At 51.5% G+C, this 15,000-nt stretch overlaps 1 protein-coding gene across 8 annotated transcripts in view; it reads right to left on the bottom strand.

Annotated features, from left to right (window-relative positions):
• mast2 (microtubule associated serine/threonine kinase 2) overlaps positions 1-15,000 on the bottom strand; it is a 48,980-nt gene that overhangs the window by 16,778 nt on the left and 17,202 nt on the right. For 5 of the 8 annotated variants that reach the window (XM_029828084.1, XM_029828082.1, XM_029828080.1 and 2 more), the window contains 6 exons: positions 13,845-13,876; positions 6,088-6,179; positions 5,082-5,157; positions 4,000-4,023; positions 3,559-3,637; positions 1,556-1,710 (listed from right to left, as the gene is read on the bottom strand). In XM_029828084.1, coding sequence (XP_029683944.1) covers positions 1,556-1,710; positions 3,559-3,637; positions 4,000-4,023; positions 5,082-5,157; positions 6,088-6,179; positions 13,845-13,876 — 458 coding nt within the window. Of the gene's footprint in view, positions 1-1,555; positions 1,711-3,558; positions 3,638-3,999; positions 4,024-5,081; positions 5,158-6,087; positions 6,180-8,548; positions 8,751-9,056; positions 9,240-11,088; positions 11,247-13,844; positions 13,877-15,000 lie in introns of those variants that run through there. The other 3 variants (XM_029828085.1, XM_029828083.1, XM_029828087.1) reach the window with 3 other exon arrangements.

Below are 15,000 nucleotides of genomic sequence, written 5' to 3'. Positions count from 1 at the left end.
ATCTCCTCTCCCCTCCTCTTCCCTCTCCTCTTCCCTCCCTCTCCTCCCCTCTCCTCTCCCTCTCCTCTCCTCTTCCCTCCCTCTCCTCTTCCCTCCCTCTCATCTCCTCTCCTCTTCCCTCCCTCTCATCTCCTCTCCTCTCCCTCTCCTCTCCCCTCCTCTTCCCTCCCTCTCCTCGTCCCTCCCTCTCCTCTCCCCTCCCTCTCCTCTCCCCTCCTCTCCCCTCCCTCTCCTCTTCCTCTCCTCCTCTCCCTCTCCTCCTCCCATCCTCCCTTCCTCTCCTCTTCCTTCCTTCCCTCCCTCTCTCCTCCTCCTCCTCCCCTCCTCTCCTCTTCCCTCCCTCTCCCCTCCCTCCAGGAGGGAGGAGAGAATTAACAGGAGGGAGGAGAGAATTAACATGAGGGAGGAGAGAATTAACATGAGGGAGGAGAGAATTAACAGGAGGGAGGAGAGAATTAACATGAGGGAGGAGAGAATTAACATGAGGGAGGAGAGAATTAACATGAGGAAGGAGAGAATTAACAGGAGGGAGGAGAGAATTAACAGGAGGGAGGAGAGAATTTAAGGAGCTGAGCAGGAACGAGGTGTGTTTTCATCCTTTAGTCACCCCAAAACACTCAAAATGCAAAACAGCTCATTGGGGAGAGAGACCGAAGTAAATCAGACTGGACAGACACTCGGGTGGCGTGTGTGTGTGTGTGCGTGTGTGTGTGTGTGAGAGTGTGTGTGTGTGTGCGTGAGAGTGTGTGTGTGTGTGCGTGTGTGTCAGAAAAATAACATTGGTGCTTCACAACTGAGGTGGGTGACTTGGGAAATAAGAGGCCCAATTGAGCGTGACAGAGCCTGTATGAGGTGTGTGTGTGTGTGTGTGTGTGTGTGTGTGTGTGTGTGTGTGTGTGTGTGTGTGTGTGTGAGTGTGTGTGTGTGTGTGTGTGTGTGTGGGCTGCAGGAGCCCCATGTAATGAGATTCGGGGCTCTAATGTCAACAGTTCTCACCTCCTGAAACCTCCAGCGACTGTGTTCAGGGGAGAGTCTCACTGCTGTTCTGCTCTACAGTTTCCCAGTGTAATTCTGGTCCTGCTGTGGCGGGTAAACCAACCAGAGCTCATGCGTGTGGACGTGGGCGTCACGTGTGCTTCAGCTGCGCACGGCTGCAGACCACCAGTGGAAGCTCAGACCAGTTTAGACCAGTGCTCCCAGTAGCCTCCTGGTCTCTGTGGCCTGACGTCACACAAAGAGCCGCCGTACTCACAAACATGTGTGAACACAACACGTGTGAACACAAACACACCTTTAATTTTGTCAACCCTTTATAGCAGCTCAGCCCAGTGATCTGCAGGTTGCTGGTTCAACTCCAGCTCTTACAGCCAAGGCAGAACCATAAACGCGTCTGTAGGGTCAGGGTTAGGGCTAGGGTCAGACCCCTGAGGTCCTCTCTGGGACCTGGAACAGGAAGTGAGCATAGACGGGATACTGAAGCTGCGATGCCTCCCTGAGGAGCAGCACCACCTCAGCTCACCTCCTCCGGCGGGTGTGACCGGTGCCCGTCTCCTACCTGAGGCTGCGGGAGCGCGGTCTCATGGCGGGCGAGCGCCGTCCCTCCTCGTCTGTGATGCTCTCGGAGCTGAAGTGCTTGGTCAGGAAGTGCAGCTCGTCCGGTGTCGGCTGGAAGGGCAGCTGATGCAGCTTCTCCTGAGATGAACAGGAGGACTGTGAGAGGAGGAGCACAGAGGGAGCACAATTACAACCAGCACTGGAGCTACAGCGTGGGGAGCAGGAGGAGCAGGAGGAGCAGGAGGAGCGGGGGGGCAGGAGCAGGCGTTCTCCTCCTGACCAGGTGGATGACTCTGCTGCCTGACCGGCATTTGCTCAACATTCAGGCCTGTTTGGGTTCTTCTGAGTCACACGAGAGGCATAAACCTGGATTAAATCATGCGTTTTGGTATTTTAGCCAGACTTTAAGATATTGTAACCCTCCGTTTGTGTTCAGAGTTCATTTTTCAACTTGGCACAAACATCCACATCTCCATCTAATAAGGTGCTACAGCAGCAGCAGCTACAGCAGCAGCAGCTACAGCAGCAGCAGCAGCTACAGCAGCAGCAGCTACAGCAGCAGCTACAGCAGCAGCAGCAGCTACAGCTACAGCAGCAGCAGCAGCTACAGCAGCAGCTACAGCAGCAGCAGCTACAGCAGCAGCTACAGCAGCAGCAGCAGCTACAGCAGCAGCTACAGCAGCAGCAGCAGCTACAGCTACAGCAGCAGCAGCAGCTACAGCAGCAGCTACAGCAGCAGCTACAGCAGCAGCTACAGCAGCAGCTACAGCAGCAGCAGCAGCAGCTACAGCAGCAGCAGCTACAGCAGCAGCAGCAGCTACAGCAGCAGCAGCAGCTACAGCAGCAGCAGCAGCTACAGCAGCAGCAGCAGCTACAGCAGCAGCTACAGCAGCAGCTACAGCAGCAGCAGCAGCTACAGCAGCAGCTACAGCTGCAGCAGCAGCTACAGCAGCAGCAGCAGCTACAGCAGCAGCTACAGCAGCAGCTACAGCAGCAGCAGCTACAGCAGCAGCTACAGCAGCAGCTACAGCAGCAGCAGCTACAGCAGCAGCAGCAGCTACAGCAGCAGCTACAGCAGCAGCAGCTACAGCAGCAGCAGAGCAGCAGCAGCAGCTACAGCAGCAGCAGAGCAGCAGCAGCAGCTACAGCAGCAGCAGAGCAGCAGCAGCAGCAGCTACAGCAGCAGCAGAGCAGCAGCAGCAGCAGTAGCAGCAGCAGCAGCTACAGCAGCAGCAGCTACAGCAGCAGCAGCAGCAGCTACAGCAGCAGCAGAGCAGCAGCAGCAGCAGCAGCAGTAGCAGCTACAGCAGCAGCAGCTACAGCAGCAGCAGAGCAGCAGCAGCAGCAGCAGCAGCTACAGCAGCAGCAGCAACAGCAGCAGCAGCAGCAGCTACAGCAGCAGCAGAGCAGCAGCAGCAGCAGCAGCAGCTACAGCAGCAGCAGCAGCTACAGCAGCAACAGCAGCAGCAGCAGCAGCAGCAGCTACAGCAGCAGCAGCAGCAGCAACAGCAGCTACAGCAGCAGTAGCAGCAGCAGCAGCAGCAGCAGCTACAGCAGCAGCAGCAGCAGCAACAGCAGCTACAGCAGCAGTAGCAGTAGCAGCAGCAGCAGCAGCAGCAGCTACAGCAGCAGCAGCAGTAGCAGCAGCAGCAGCAGCAGCAGCAGCAGTAGCAGCAGCAGCAGCAGCAGCAGCAGCAGCGGCAGCAGCAGCTACAGCAGCAGCAGCAGCAGCAGCAGCAACAGCAGCTACAGCAGCAGTAGCAGTAGCAGCAGCAGCAGTAGCAGCAGCAGCAGCAGCAGCAGCAGCAGCAGCAGCAACAGCAGCTACAGCAGCAGCAGCAGTAGCAGCAGCAGCAGCAGCAGCAGCAGCAGTAGCAGCAGCAGCAGCAGCAGCAGCAGCAGCAGCAGCAGCAGCAGCGGCAGCAGCAGCTACAGCAGCAGCAGCAGCTACAGCAGCAGCAGCAGCAGCAGCATCTCAGGAGGAGGCAACAGTGAGACATTTACCGAGACGGTGGAGCTGGGGGTGTTGGTGCCGTACCCAGAGGAAGGCAGGGAAGCCAGAGACCAGCGTCGACCATCCGTCCTGAGGGACAAACACAAGATGAAGGACATGCAGCATTCAGCAGATATTCAAGAGAACAGGCTGATGGGGGCTCAGAACATCAGTCTAACCCAGATGTTCCACCAACACAGCTGGATTACTGTGGACATCAAACTACACAAACACACTTTCCTGTTCTGACGACAACGGAGGAGAAAAATACTGACAACAAGTTGGAAAAAAAGCTGATTCAAGCTGAAGTTGCCAGTTAAATTCCTTAAATTAAAAGTGTAAACCTGGACAGACTACAGGCCTGAACCGTGGTCAGACCCTGCCAGGGGTTGTGGGCGGGGCCAGCCACACACAACAGTGAGGAAGGTCAAAGGTCAAAGGCAGAAGGTTACCTGTCAGCCCTGCTGTGTCCATGACTGTGGGGAGACAAAAGAGGAGCTTTGTTTAGATCTGGTCTCTCTCTCTCTCACACACACACACACGCACACACACACACTCACACGCACACACACACACTCACACACACTCACACACACTCACACACACTCACACACACACATGTAATATTCTGGCCCAGGTGAAGTCAAGACGAGTGTTTTAAGTCTGTCCTGAACAGCAGTGAGGAGTGTTGATGGTAAAACCTGTTTCTCTCTGATGTTGCTCAGTTTGTAGCTATGACAACACAACAACATCAAGCTGTGACCTAAAAGTGTCATCAGTCTTGATGCCATGGCAACAGGACTCAATTCTGACGTTTAAAACTGCAGCGCGTGAATGGCCTGTTGTACCGGCCTCGGCCACACGGTGTCACTGTGCTCCTGTCTGAGCAGCAGCTCTCGCCAGCGTTACCATGGAAACATTATCAGCTTAAAAAAGAGATGGCAGCATGACCAACGTTTAAATTAATATCCTTTTTAATCTTGGATTAAAAATCTGTGACGCACTCACACTCACTCTATCGGAGTGAGTTTTATTAAGCAGTGAGCAGCCATCTTCCTCTTCCTCATCATCTTCCTCATCATCTTCCTCATCACCTTCCTCATCCTCCTCTTCCTCATCCTAATCATCTTCCTCATCCTCTTCCTCATCCTCTTCCTCATCATCTTCCTCATCTTCCTCATCCTATTAGTCATCTTCCTCATCTTCCTCCTCCTCATCATCTTCCTCATCAACACGCACCTGAACACAACACACACCTGAACACAACACACACCTGAACACAACACGCACCTGAACACAACACGCACCTGAACACAACACGCACCTGAACACAACACACACCTGAACTCAACACGCACCTGAACTCAACACACACCTGAACTCAACACACACCTGAACACAACACGCACCTGAACACAACACACACCTGAACACAACACGCACCTGAACACAACACGCACCTGAACACAACACGCACCTGAACACAACACGCACCTGAACTCAACACGCACCTGAACACCAGCGTGTGGCTCACCTGCGTGCTGGAACAAAAGAGAAGTGGGCGGCGGCGTTGGGGGAGAAGTTGCGAGGGCTGTCCAGAGGGCTGGTGCCTGTGAGGGAAACCAACAGGTTACATCGGCCAAGTCAGGTGGAAACTCACCTGAGCAGGTGAGGAGAGCACTGCTGGAACCACTGGAACAATGATGAGAGTGAGCTAGCGTGGGCTAGCTCAGCTAAGCTAAGTGCCTTCATCAGCTAGCCTCCAGCATGATAGAGCTAAACAGCTGGTTACTGGTTACTAACCCTCATCTGCTGGAACCAGATCATGATGAGGAGTTTTTGGCATTTTGAGGACTAAAGATCTTCCATGAAGAGGAGCAGGAATGAAAACCCAGGATGATCTTTGAGGTTTCTCCTCTCTCTCTCTCTCTCTCTCACTCACACACACACACACACACACACACACACACACACACACACACACACACACACCCACGAGTCGACTGGAGAACGGTGACCTACTTCCTCGACACGCTGCAGCTCCACAGACGTGCTAATATCAGACTGGGATCATTGTTCCAAAGTTAGGAAGCTCTTTAGAACACACAGCCGTCACCCCCCCCCTTTTCTGAGGGGGGTGCAGGAGGAAGTGAGGGAGGTGTTGGATGGATGAGAGGGATTATTACACATTTATTACCAGACATTTATTAACCCCCAGACCGATCAGGCTGTGGGAGAGAGTGACCCACGGGGACGCTAACGGCACCTGATGGAGAAACGATGTCGGCTGGACTCAAGGTCGAACGATGGAAAAGCTCCCAAACAGCCGTGACTCAACCACCCAGTTAATAACAGCGTGTAATTAATGGGACACTAGGTCACCATGGCAACACAGCAGCTGCCACAGCAGGAAGGAGGCATCAGCTCACTTCCTGAGTCCAGCTCTTCCATCCATTATTCATCTAAGAGGGAAGCTGTGGATGACTAAATCCAGGATGAGATCCCAGCCCTTTAGCACGCCTGTGTCCACCGTGTGTTACCTGTGTGTCCGTGCAGAGGTGAGTGTGGCCGTGGCAGGGTGGGGGAGGTGCTGGACGTCACAATCAGACTCTTCCTGTTGCTCGTGCGACAGCTGAAGACACAAAAGAGCCACAATCACATCACCGTTCCCAGACCAGCTCCTGACCCCGGAGGGCCCGGATGGACACGTCCTGTATCTGGCGTCAGCCGCTAGTGACCCACACACACCTGCGCAGCTCTGACTACGGAAGCCCTGGTGGGACACAGCAGACCTCAGCAGAGGCGCCGCTTTAGTCACATGACACAAGAGGAGGGTTCATGATGACGTTGATGATGTCATCAGCCTTTCACAACAGCCGGACCTCATTCTGATGATTAACGGCTTCATCAACACACACTCTGAATATTTACCTGTTTAATATACATGTTACATCCAGTGTGTGAGTGTGTGAGTGTGTGTGTGAGACACCATCTGCTAGGAGTTGCAGCATCAGCAGTAGCACCAAGTGGTCCACACACACACACACACCACACACACACACACCTCTGTGTCAGATCTTCTGGACTAACCCTAACGCTATTATTATTATTATTAGTAGTAGTAGTAGTAGTAGTAGTAGTAGTAGTAGTAGTAGAAGTAGTAGTAGTGTCGTTATTATTGTCGTTATTATAGTTATTGTCGTTGTTATTATAGATGTTGTCGTTATTATAGTTATTGTCATTGTTATAGTTGTCGTTGTTATTATAGTTGTTGTCGTTGTTATTATAGTTATTGTCGTTATTATAGTTGTTGTCGTTATTATAGTCATTGTCATTATAGTTGTCATTGTTATTATAGTTATTGTCGTTGTTATTATAGTTGTTGTCGTTGTTATTATAGTTATTGTCGTTATTATAGTTGTTGTCGTTATTATAGTCATTGTCGTTATAGTTGTCGTTGTTATTATAGTTATTGTCATTGTTATTATAGTTATTGTCGTTGTTATTATAGTTGTTGTCGTTGTTATAGTTGTTGTCGTTGTTGTTGTTATAGTTATTGTCGTTATTATAGTTGTTGTCGTTATTATAGATGTTGTCGTTATTATAGTTATTGTCATTGTTATAGTTGTCGTTATTATAGTTATTGTCGTTGTTATAGTTGTTGTCGTTGTTATTATAGTTGTTGTCGTTGTTATTATAGATGTTGTCGTTATTATAGTTATTGTCGTTGTTATAGTTGTTGTTATTATAGTTATTGTCGTTGTTATAGTTGTTGTTGTTATTATAGTTGTTGTCGTTGTTATAGTTGTTGTTGTTATTATAGTTGTTGTCATTGTTATTATGGCTATTGTCGTTATTATAGTTGTTGTCGTTGTTATTATAGTTGTTGTCGTTATTATAGTTATTGTCGTTATTATAGTTGTTGTCGTTATTATAGTTACTGTCGTTATAGTTGTTGTTATTATAGTTGTTGTCGTTGTTATTATAGTTGTTGTCGTTGTTATTAGTTATTGTCGTTATTATAGTTGTTGTTGTTGTTATAGTTGTTGTCGTTATTATAGTTGTTGTCGTTATTATAGTTGTTGTCGTTGTTATTATAGTTGTTGTCATTGTTATTATAGTTATTGTCGTTATAGTTGTTGTCATTGTTATTATAGTTATTGTTGTTGTTATAGTTATTATTATACTTGTTGTTGAAACCAGTCAGACCAGAGAGACGAAGCTACACGATGAACGGTGGACAGAGACCTAAGTGGTCCACTAACCTGGACCCACCGGACGAGGAGGAGCAGGAGGAGCAGGGAAAGGGGGGGGGAGCAGGAGGAGCAGGAGGAGCAGGGAAGAAGGGGGGAGGAGCAAGGGGAGCAGGAGGAGGAGGGGAGGAGCAGGAGGAGCAGGGAAAGGGGGGGGGAGCAGGAGGAGGAGCAGGAGGAGGAGGAGCAGGGAAGAAGGGGGGAGGAGCAGGGGGAGCAGGAGAAGGAGGGGAGGAGCAGGAGGAGGGGGAGCAGGAGGAGGAGGAGGAGCAGGAGGAGGAGCAGGGGGAGCAGGGAAGGGGGGGGAGCAGGAGGAGGAGGAGAGGAGCAGGAGGAGGAGCAGGGGGAGCAGGGAAGGGGGGGGAGCAGGAGGAGCAGGGAAGGGGGGGAGCAGGAGGAGGAGAGGAGCAGGAGGAGGAGCAGGGGGAGCAGGGAAGGGGGGGGAGCAGGAGGAGGAGCAGGGGGAGCAGGGAAGGGGGGGAGCAGGAGGAGCAGGGAAGGGGGGGAGCAGGAGGAGGAGAGGAGCAGGAGGAGGAGCAGGGGGAGCAGGGAAGGGGGGGAGCAGGAGGAGGAGCAGGAGGAGAGGTCAGCTGAGGGAAGGACAGCAGCAGCAGCAGCATCACCCACAAACACTCAGATGGATACAGAGAGATTCCACCTTCATCTTCACGCTGTGATGAAGAGGAGGAAGAGGAGGAAGAGGATAAGGAGGACGGGACGATCCGTGGAACAGGACGGAGACGCCTACCTCTTGGAACGCCGCAGCATGCTTCTGTCTGGCAGGCAGAAATTGGAGAGAACCGTCCAGGTGTCAGACATGCTAACGCAAACACGCCGCCATCAAGAACACGCCGCCATCAAGAACACGCCGCCATCAAGAACACGCCGCCATCAAGAACACGCCGCCATCAAGAACACGCCACTATCACAGGGACTCAGCGGCGCAGCTGAGGACGCCAGTGGAAGACAGACAGGAGAGAGAGCGAGCGAGCGAGCGAGGCTGCGCTGTGGACTCTGGCTCCGCCCCTTCCCTCTGCTCTTCATCTGGCTCCGCCCCCTCCGTCTGCTCTTCATCAGAGGAGGCAGCGCTAATAGACGCCTAATAAAGGTGTATTTAAAGGGGCCCCAACAGACCCCCAACAAGACTCCTGGACCTGGACCTGGACCGGCTCCACATCCAGGGCACAGAGACAACAACGTACTCTCGACGATGGAGGATCAATCTGAGCAGCGGTCGGAGGTGGCGGGACGCTTACCTCCAGAAAAAGGGGTTTCCTCGCTGTTGAACAGGGGCTGATGAAGGGCCGACAGGAAGGCAGAGGGGGGGTGAGGAGGAGGAGAGGCTGATGGAGGGGGGCGGAGCCAAGGAGGTGGGGGACAGCAGATGTTGGAGGAGGCTGCTGTTGCTGTGGCAACGCAGCTGAGCTGGTGACCAGATTCTGTCCAGGTAGTGGGGGGGGGGGGGGGCGGTGCATAAAGGGAGGAAGAGTAGACTGTCAACAGAGTGTGTGTGTGTGTCTGAGTCTGTGTGCGTGTGTCTGAGTCTGTGTGTCTGAGTCTGTGTGTGTGTGTCTGAGTCTGTGTGTGTGTGTGAGTCTGTGTGTGTGTCTGAGTCTGTGTGTGTGTGTCTGAGTCTGTGTGTGTGTGTGAGTCTGTGTGTGTGTCTGAGTCTGTGTGTGTGTCTGAGTCTGTGTGCGTGTGTGTCTGAGTCTGTGTGTGTGTGTGTCTGAGTCTGTGTGTGTGTCTGAGTCTGTGTGTGTGTGTGTCTGAGTCTGTGTGTGTGTCTGAGTCTGTGTGTGTGTGTCTGAGTCTGTGTGTGAGTCTGTGTGTGTGTCTGAGTCTGTGTGTGTGTGTGTGTGAGTCTGTGTGTGTGTCTGAGTCTGTGTGTGTGTCTGAGTCTGTGTGTGTGTGTCTGAGTCTGTGTGTGTGTGTGTCTGAGTCTGTGTGTGTGTCTGAGTCTGTGTGTGTGTGTCTGAGTCTGTGTGTGTGTGTGAGTCTGTGTGTGTGTCTGAGTCTGTGTGTGTGTCTGAGTCTGTGTGCGTGTGTGTCTGAGTCTGTGTGTGTGTGTGTCTGAGTCTGTGTGTGTGTCTGAGTCTGTGTGTGTGTGTGTCTGAGTCTGTGTGTGTGTCTGAGTCTGTGCGTGTGTGTCTGAGTCTGTGCGTGTGTGTCTGAGTCTGTGTGTGTGTGTGTGTCTGAGTCTGTGTGTGTGTGTGTCTGAGTCTGTGCGTCTGAGTCTGTGCGTGTGTCTGAGTCTGTGTGTGTGTCTGAGTCTGTGTGTGTGTGTCTGAGTCTGTGCGTGCGTCTGAGTCTGTGCGTGTGTCTGAGTCTGTGCGTGTGTGTCTGAGTCTGTGTGTGTGTGTGTGTCTGAGTCTGTGTGTGTGTGTGTCTGAGTCTGTGTGTGTGTGTGTGTCTGAGTCTGTGTGTGTGTGTGTCTGAGTCTGTGCGTGTGTCTGAGTCTGTGTGTGTGTCTGAGTCTGTGTGTGTGTGTCTGAGTCTGTGTGTGTGTCTGAGTCTGTGCGTGTGTGTGTGTCTGAGTCTGTGCGTGTGTGTGTGTCTGAGTCTGTGCGTGTGTCTGAGTCTGTGCGTGTGTCTGAGTCTGTGCGTGTGTGTGTCTGAGTCTGTGCGTGTGTGTGTGTCTGAGTCTGTGCGTGTGTGTGTGTCTGAGTCTGTGCGTGTGTCTGAGTCTGTGCGTGTGTGTGTGTCTGAGTCTGTGCGTGTGTGTGTGTCTGAGTTTGTGCGTGTGTCTGAGTCTGTGCGTGTGTGTGTCTGAGTCTGAGTCTGAGCGTGTCTGAGTGTGTGTGTGTGCGTCACATGACAACTAACACACACGTGTACTGCTGACGAGCTGTTGCACTATTCTATCACAACAGGACGTGTTTGAGACCAGTGAAACATGCTAACGTAGCACTGGCGTCTGTCCTCTGAAGTTTAAAGTTGTCTATATTTCTAATTAAAGTTGTCTACATTTCTGTAATTAGCTGCACTTAATCTGCACCTTTAAATGATGCAGCTGCCTCTGCGCCCTGGCGCCACCTAGCGGCCACTAAAGCCACTTTCAGGCCGGTCTGCTCAGCAGTTCTGCATCTTATGATGACAGGACACAAGATGTTCTCCAATAAACTCACTGTGACCTTTGACCACTAAAACTAAAGCAATTATTCACATTAATCTTCATATCAAGCTAACAGCTGCTAGCATGACTGCGTTAGCATTGACCGTCTTGCTGAGGAAACAAATCCACCTAAAACAGGTTTCAGCTCAGATAAGATGAGACCCAGTCTCTCTTACTGCAGATGAAGGTGTGTTGCTCCTGCTCGCTCCTTCCTCCTCTTCATCTTGTGTTCCAGGACAAAAGCCTCAACTGTAATCTATAATAATCCACTGGACTGTAACAGCTCCATCAAACACACGATCACCTCTCCCTGAGTCCAACGCTGAGTCTTCTGCTCTGTGTGTGTGTGTGTGTGTGTGTGTGTGTGTGTGTGTGTGCGTGTTATCACAGCTATGTGAAGAATCTGGGCTAAAGTTTTCCTTCACCAGTTTGGGCTTGCTGAGTCACAAACTAACGCACACACACACGGTGTCTCCATGAGTTCGTCTTCTGAAGAAACTCCTGAATAAACTTTGTTCTATCACAGAGAAAAGACAAAAGGTTCCAGCAGCTGAACCTCCAGATGGAATAGCTCTGAGCTCTGCTCACCCCCAGGAACAGAGCTCAGTCCCTGGGTACAGTCTGCTCTGATAATCCCCCTCTGCTCCTCTGATGGGGACAGGGGAGGAGACAACCACACAGGGGGAGGAGACAGTGACAAAGGGGAGGAGACAATCCCACAGGGGGAGGAGACAGTGACAAAGGGGAGGAGACAATCCCACAGGGGGAGGAGACAGTGACAAAGGGGAGGAGACAACCACACAGGGGGAGGAGACAGTGACAAAGGGGAGGAGACAACCACACAGGGGGAGGAGACAGTGACAAAGGGGAGGAGACAACACGCAGGGGGAGGAGACAATCCCACAGGGGGAGGAGACAATCCCACAGGGGGAGGAGACAATCACACAGGGGGGGAGACAACACACAGGGGGAGGAGACAGTGACAAAGGGGAGGAGACAACCACACAGAGGGAGGAGACAACCACACGGGGGAGGAGACAACCACACGGGGGAGGAGACAACCACACGGGGGAGGAGACAGTGACAAAGGGGAGGAGACATCCACACAGGGGGAGGAGACAGTGACAAAGGGGAGGAGACATCCACACAGGGGGAGGAGACAGTGACAAAGGGGAGGAGACATCCACACAGGGGGAGGAGACAGTGACTTTTAATATTGTACAAGCATTTATAATTATTTTCATGCTGAATATGATGTTGCGCCTGCTATAAAGCACGAGACCTTAAACAATAGAGCAGTGGGTCCATTTATCATCTGATTATCTTTAGTGTTTTGCTGTGTGAGAAGATGATGAAGATGAAGATGACCAGTCAGAAATCAAAGCCTAAAATGGAAACTGGCTTCAGCGTCTCATGGATCATCACGCCAGCGCTCGTTTTCCTGACTTTATCGGGACAAACAGGAAGTGCAGCTGTCCGATTCTCAGAAACCTGAAGGTTGGCCAGGGGGGTTTGATGGGCTAAATGCAGGTGGGACACCAGGGCTGTGTCCGACTCCACACCCTCGTTCCCTGGTCACTACTCACTACATGGGGACATGGATGAGTGAACTACGTAGCGCACTAATAATAGATTAAAATATTAAATATAAATAATAAATAAATAAAGGCAAAAACATATTTAAAATGGAGGCAGCAATGTTCCGCTAAAGTGAAAGAATTTTACACTCTAGTAAGATATGTGAAACAAATAGCATATAATAATATAATAATAATAACATAATAATACATACAGTTGTACGTCATCTCTCCTCGTTTACCTGCCACTGACAGATTATCACGTGATACCGTAAAGGCTGATGGGACACAGCCTATGTAGGGTACAGGGGGGGTTAGGACACAGCCTATGTAGGGTACAGGGGGGGTTAGGACACAGCCTATGTAGGGTACAGGGGGGGTTAGGACACAGCCTATGTAGGGTACAGGGGGGGTTAGGACACAGCCTATGTAGGGTACAGGGGGGGTTAGGACACAGCCTATGTAGGGTACAGGGGGGTTAGGACACAGCCTATGTAGGGTACAGGGGGGTTAGGACACAGCCTATGTAGGGTACAGGGGGGGTTAGGACACAGCCTATGTAGGGTACAGGGGGGTTAGGACACAGCCCAGGTGATAATTCACACACACCCACACAATGAAGCTACAGCCTGGCCAAAGCCAAACCACGGCAGGAATCCTGCATTTCCAACCTTCTGAACCTTCTGAACCTTCTGAACCTTCTGAACCTTCTGAACCTTCTGAACCAGTGTGTTGTTCTCACACAGGTTCCAGCCTTGTGTGAGATGCTGTTGCTCTTGTAGATTTGAAGTGAAAGGATTGTCCTCTAGTGTTCAAAGTGCTGCCCTCTGCTGCTGCACAATAATCAATTCTATATGACATTGATCCTTCTTTCTGCTAAAGCCCTCATTTGGCATATATAAATATGACACAACAAAAAACACACATCTCCAAATACTGCAGCGTAGACAAACACTCAACAACACTGCTCTCCTTGGTATAAGTACCTGCTGACCCCTGACCTCTGTGTCATATACAAGTTTTCCAGGAGCAGCCACACTGATATAAATAGGTCCAGACTTTCCACACCAGGATGTTCAGCTGTTCTACGTGACACACACACTTAACCCTTTACTGGAAGGTCTGTGTGGGGAACCAGATACGCAACTCACCGGAGCTGCGTGTTGTTTTCGCAACCAAAAAAGAGCAACAATCTGATCATAAAATTCACTGTTGAAATAAAAACGGCCATTCATTTGTAAGATGTGCTGAATTCTCTTCAGAAGCTTCCTGAAGACTCAGCTGTGTGTGGGTCACTGCAGGACGGCAAACCAGAGCAAACCAGGCTGCAGAGAAGACAGAGTGATGATACTTACAAACTGCCTCTTCTAGGAAGGCTCAGCTCCTTCTGAAACACACAAACACAAAAGCTTCATCAGGTCAAAGTGAGCTTGGTTTATCTGTCATACGCTGAGCGGCCGACAGGGGGCGCTGTTACACGCTGCTGCTGCACAGCTGCCGTGTGTAATGGCCCCAGAATCCACAGACTCACGCGGCTGCATTAGTGACTGACCTCAGCCACACCTGAGCGTGCACGGAAAAGGTGGCTCAAGCTCAGGCACATGACCTGTAATACTATCAAACCACCACAGGGGGGCAGAAGCACATCAACGTGCTGCTCAGAACACAGGGAATGACGTAAGGGGGGGGGGGGAGGGAGGGAGGGGGGGAGAGGGGAGGTGGAGGGAGGGGGGGAGAGGAGAGGGGGGAGAGAGGGAGGGAGGGAGGGGGGGGGAGAGGGAGGTAGAGGAGAGGGGGAGAGAGGGAGAGGGGGGGAGAGGGGGGGGGAGAGGGAGAGGGGGGGGGGAGCTCTGCTCCTTCATGTCCATTAGCTCATCTGCAGACAAAGAGGATGAACTGAAGTGTGTGTGCGCGTGTGTGTGTGTGTGTTAAAGAGAATAAATATATTAGCCCAATGAACAGATGCGCAGAGGGACAGGAAATGACTGAAAATCCCCCATAATCCTCTCTGCTAATCAGAAATGAGAGTGCAATAAAGTGGGTCTCTTCCTGGTGCAGGACCTGCTGGGTTCTGCCTGAGGAACAGAACAGATGATCTCCAGCCTCTCCAGCAGCCCCCAACCAAACATCTACACCTGTTTAGGTTGCTGCTCTTCCACTCTGAAGGTGACTTGTTCATCAACTCGTTAGATCAATAAGCCGTCTGAGTCCAGCCTTGACATGTGGCCAGTATCAGATTCAGATTTAAGAGAAGTTCTCTTCCATCACATCAAGGAGATCCTCCATCTTTGCTGTCCAGAGGGATTCGGTGAGTGTTTAGCTGCTCCAGCAGATCATCCATGAGGATCAGCACCACCACCACTGAGGGACCTGCCAACATGAGTGAGCATCCTCAGCCCAAAGTGTTCCAGAGCCTTCAGAGCAGCTGAGATGATGGAGGAGCATCGCTGAGAAGTTGGAGGAGCATCGCTGAGATGATGGAGGAGCATCGCTGAGATGATGGAGGAGCAT

This window comes from Takifugu rubripes, chromosome 20 (genome assembly GCF_901000725.2).
Source record: "Takifugu rubripes chromosome 20, fTakRub1.2, whole genome shotgun sequence".
Taxonomy (NCBI): domain Eukaryota; kingdom Metazoa; phylum Chordata; class Actinopteri; order Tetraodontiformes; family Tetraodontidae; genus Takifugu; species Takifugu rubripes.
Note: the sequence above shows the minus strand (reverse complement) of the source record. Positions and strands in the feature narration are given on the sequence as shown.